General features: G+C 38.4%; 1 protein-coding gene across 1 annotated transcript in view; it reads right to left on the bottom strand.

Moving 5' to 3' along the window:
* The window catches only part of Top2a (DNA topoisomerase II alpha), a 32,536-nt gene that overhangs the window by 23,899 nt on the left and 3,658 nt on the right, over positions 1–4,979 (bottom strand). The window contains exons 5-7 of the mRNA XM_005368255.2: positions 3,405–3,550; positions 2,517–2,614; positions 2,116–2,328 (exon numbers count right to left, since the gene is read on the bottom strand). Coding sequence (XP_005368312.1) covers positions 2,116–2,328; positions 2,517–2,614; positions 3,405–3,550 — 457 coding nt within the window. The remainder of the gene's footprint in view (positions 1–2,115; positions 2,329–2,516; positions 2,615–3,404; positions 3,551–4,979) is intronic.

The following is a 4,979-nucleotide window of genomic DNA, read 5'->3' as shown; positions in this document are numbered from 1 at the left end:
TTCGAGACCAGCCTGGTCTACAGAGCTAGTTCCAGGACAGGCTCCAAAGCTACAGAGAAACCCTGTCTCGAAAAACCAAAAAAAAAAAAAAAAGAATATGAGGATTCAAATCCTTTTATTTTAAAAATTTAGCTTATGTGTATATGAGAAAGGGGCAGGGCAGGGAGAGAAAAATAGGGTATGCACATGGCTGAATTGTAGGAGTCAGTTCACTCCTATCAAAACGGGTTCTAGAGGATGGAACTCAGGTGCTGGGAGGCTTGCCTGGCCAGCGCCTGTACCTATTCAGCCACCTTGCTGGCTTAAAAAAAAAAAAAATCAAGCGGAGGAGTGTTAGCACAAGCCTTTAGTCCCAGCACTCAGAAGGCAGAGACAGGTGGATCTCTGTGAGTTTGAGGCCAGCCTGGTTTATAGAGCAAGTTCTAGGACAGCCAGGGCTACACAGAAAAATCCTGTCTTGAAAAACAAAAACCACCAACACCAAACCAATTCACCTGATGTAGTGATGAATGCTTTTAATCCCAGCTTTTGGGAAGTAGAGGCAGGCAGACCCCTGTGAATTTCAGGGCAGCCAGAACTACATAGTGAGATCCTGTTTCAAAAAACAAAAACCAACCAAACAAAATCCCAAAACAAAACAAAAAATTGTGTGAGCCATCAAGATAGTTCAGCAGGTAAGTACACTTAAGCTTAATAACCTGAGTTCCTGAATTCAATCCCTGGGACACACACGGTAGATGAAACTATTTGTATAAATTGTTCCAACCTCAACACACTTGCTGTGTCATATGCTATGTGCACATGCACACACAAATAAATGCAAAAAAAATTCTTTGTGTATATGTGTGTTTACTCATGAGGTAAACTGGAGGCTAGAGGTTGACATCTGGATCATTTCTCCAACTCCAACTTAATTTTGAAATAGAATCTCCCTGAATCTGGAGCTCACTATTTTGGCCAGACCAGACGGCCAGTGAACTCCTTAGATCCACCTATCACTGTGCAGTGAACTCCTTAGATCCACCTATCACTATGCAGTCCTGTGGCTCCACGGCTGGCTTTGTATATCTGTACTGGAGACCTCACGCAGGCACAGCAAACACTTTACATACTGAGCTATCTCCCAGACTACAAAGATTTTTTTTTTTTTTACAAAGATTTTTAAAAACTACTAAAATGATATCCATTGATAGGTTGAAAGAATGCTACTTAAGGAAGAGAACAAGCACATTTAAGAGCTGAAGAGATGCCTCAGCAGTTCAGAGCACTGGCTGTTCTTCAGAGGACCTGGATTTGATTTCCAGGACCCACATGATGGGTCACACCCTCTTCTGGCCTCCATAGGCACTGCATACATGTTGTACACATACATAGTCAAGGCAAAACACCCACATACATAAAAAATTTGAAAGAAATCTTTAGAAAAACTAAGTTTTTCTTCAAGAAAAATCTTTCCTTCCAAACCTACAAGAGAAACCTTGTCTTCAGTCCCCTCCCCCTCAAAAGAAAGTTCTTTTCTCTGCTTAGCATGGTGGTGCATGCCTTTAATCTTAGCACTTGGGATGCAGAAATAGGAACCCCTCTGTAGGTATAGTTGTCTATATAGTGGAATTTTAGGTCAGTCAAGTTTACACAACGAGAGCTTGTCTCAAAAACAAAACAAAAAGCTTCCTTTACTAAGTTTAAAACAAGATGATTTGCCTGTGTGTGTTGTGTGTGTGTGTTTGTGTCTGTGAAGGCACTTCCTTTAGTCCCAGCACTTGGGAGGCAGAGGCTGGTGGATCTCTGTGAGTTCAAGGTCAGCCTGGAATAGGAGTGAGTTGCAAGACAGCCAAAGCTACACAGAGAAATCCTATTTCGGGAAAAAAATGAAAAATAAGTAAAATAAATATGAGATGGTTTTCAAAAATTGTGCTATTCAAGTTTCTTTTCAGGAACTTATCCAAGAAGTTTTAAGAAAAATGTGGGTGGAAAACAATGATCAAAAATTCCTTTGCAGTTCGAGGCCAGCCTGGTCTACACGAGCTAGTTCCGGGACAGGCACCAAAGCTACAGAGAAACCCTGTCTCGAAAAAAAAATTCCTTTGCAGTCTTATTACCCAGAAAAATACTCACCGGCAGCTTATTTCCATTAAGGAAGACTTTGACATCTTTAGTGGAACCAGCAATATCATATGCTCTTCTAACCATCAGTGCAACAATATCTTTATCCAGACTTTGCATTTTAAACTTAGATAAATCAGGTTGAAAGGTAATACATGTATAATCTTCTCCATTAAAGGGCTTGAGTTCCATGTCACCAGCTCTCCCCATGTTATCCATCCATGTCTATGGCAGGGAAGAACAGGAAAGATGAAAATGTCAATTCATTTCGCAAACAAACTTTAAGGAAATAATTTAAACATACGTAAAATAACTTTATGTACCTTACAAACTGTTAAATTTAGTCAAATATTAATATTATAAATGACTGTTCTATAATTTAAAGATATGTTACAAGATACCTATCTGCTTACCTGTTTGAACATTTTCTTGTATTCTTTACTGGCTGTTTCCACAGTAAATTTGGTGCTGAATATGTTACACAGTTTGGCTCCATAGCCATTTCGACCACCTGAGCAAGAAAATATAGAAAACTACTTTATTATTCAACTGAGAGTCTTTTCATTTTATTTACTTTTTGGGTGCTAGAATGGAACCCGGCCTTGCCCATGCCCAGGCCAGCAATCTACCACTCAGCTTTCTTTAGTATTTTTGAGGTTTTATTCATTTTGTATTTGGGGATTTTGCCTGCATTTGCATGCAATGCCCACAGAGCTCAGAAAAGGTGTCTGACCTCCTCGGACTGGACAGTCACGGACAGTTGTGAAACATCATCCGGGAGCTGGGAATTAACCCTAGGTTCTTTGAAGAGCTGCAAAGCAGCAAGTTCTCTTAACAGAGTCTCTGCTTCCCAAGTGCTGGGATTAAAGGTGTATACCACCACTACCTAGTTCTCCTCAGTTTTCTTAGTTACTGGCAGAACTAAGAAAGATAGGGTTTATTTTATCTATGAATCAATTTCCTCCTATCTCTCTGTTTTTTCCTTTGGTTTTGAGACAGGGTTTCTCTGTGTAGCCCTGGCAGTCCTAGAACTCGCTCAGTAGACCAGGCTGGTCTCAAACTCTAAAATTTTTATTACACTTGTTGTGTATGAGTGTCTTGCCATATGCATGCTTGGTCCCACAGAGGTTGGAAAAGGGCATCAGATCCCCTGGAACTGTAGGTGCTCACAACTGAACCTGGGTCTTCTGCAAGAGTAACCAACTCTCTTAATCACTGAGCCATACTTTTAATCCTCACACCACACAGTTATTAAAAGATGTTTTTTCAGCAAGAGACATTATTTTCTATCGATACTCTACCTGTTACTTTCTTTTCATCATCATCGTAGTTACTAGAGGTTAAGAGCTGTCCAAATATGAGAGCTGGGACATACATTTTCTCAACTTTGTGTTCAACAACAGGAATTCCTTTTCCATTATTCCATATACTAATTAAATTATTTTCTCTAAGAAAAAATAGAAAATTTTATTATACTATAAATTTTAAACTATGCTTAACATTTGTAAATAAACTATATAAATCCATAAGCTTCAATTTCATTGTGACTCTATATATATCCCCTTAGAAGCTAGCTAGCATAGTCAATCTTTTCCACTATGCTTAGTTCCTAATATTCCTGAAATAGCATCCAGGGATAGAAAACAGAAACCTTTTCCAACACCTGGGTAGACACTGATAATGCTGAAAAAACATGAAATTTAAAAATATTAGTATAAACAAAAGAAAATAAATTATTCTCATTTAAAAGGACAAAATCAGGAAATAATACCACTTTCAAAAGTATCATCTGTATATTTCTACTCCCCTTAGTTTTCCCACCCAATAAAAAACACTGAAAAACATTAAAAAGAAAAAATATTACCAATAATTAACTGTCTTATTTGCTATCAAAATGTTAGTCACTCAAGCAATGTCTTACAAAAGATTTTTATTTTAAATTATGTATATGTGTGTGTGCTTATTGCACATAAGTTCAAGTGCCCACATAGATCAGAGGCATTGGATCACCCCACCCCCAATGTGGGTACTGGCACCAAACTCAGGTTCTGTTGATCCAGCGTTCTAGCTCAGTCACTAGGACTTTTATCTTAGTTATTTTGGGTTTGTTCACACACGCATACACACACACGCATACACACACACGCATACACACACACACGCATACACACACACACGCATACACACACACACACACACACATATATAAAATTGCTAAAATGGGACACAAATAATAATACTGGTTTAATTAAAAGATCGTTATCAAGTCCTTACATGCAATCAAGTGCACAGTTATCATTAACAAACACCCACAAGAACTTTAAGCATAGTTTATGTCAGCACTGATCAGGCTAATAAAAAAATGTTAAACAGGCATCCTGGCCACCCCACAAAGGAACATGAGCATTTAAAACCAAAAATGTAAACCCAAATTATTCTCTACTACCACCTGCTGGTTTTCTGTTTCAATAGCATCATCAGAAAAGGAAAAAATAAAGAAAAAAACCCTAAAAACCTTTTACATTTTTAGACGACTGATCAATTATTGGAAATGCTAGCATTTAGGGATTAAGCATCATGTTTATAAATTACTTTGAAATGGTTCAGAGCAAATATAGAAATTTGTTTTGTTTTGCAACAGGGCCTCAGCATGTAATTCTAATTGGCCTGGAACTCACAGAGATCTGTTTGACTCTTCCTTCTGTAGGAATGAAGGGTGCATGCTATCACATGGCATTTGTTTTTCTGTAGTACTGTGGCTCAAACCATGGATTGTACATGTGCTACCACCAAGCTACACTCTCAGCCCTTTTATTAATTTAAAACTTTTATTTTGGAGCCGGGCGGTGGTGGCGCACGCCTTTAATCCCAGCACT

Source organism: Microtus ochrogaster, unplaced genomic scaffold, assembly GCF_000317375.1.
Source record: "Microtus ochrogaster isolate Prairie Vole_2 unplaced genomic scaffold, MicOch1.0 UNK31, whole genome shotgun sequence".
Lineage (NCBI taxonomy): Eukaryota > Metazoa > Chordata > Mammalia > Rodentia > Cricetidae > Microtus > Microtus ochrogaster.
Note: the sequence above shows the minus strand (reverse complement) of the source record. Positions and strands in the feature narration are given on the sequence as shown.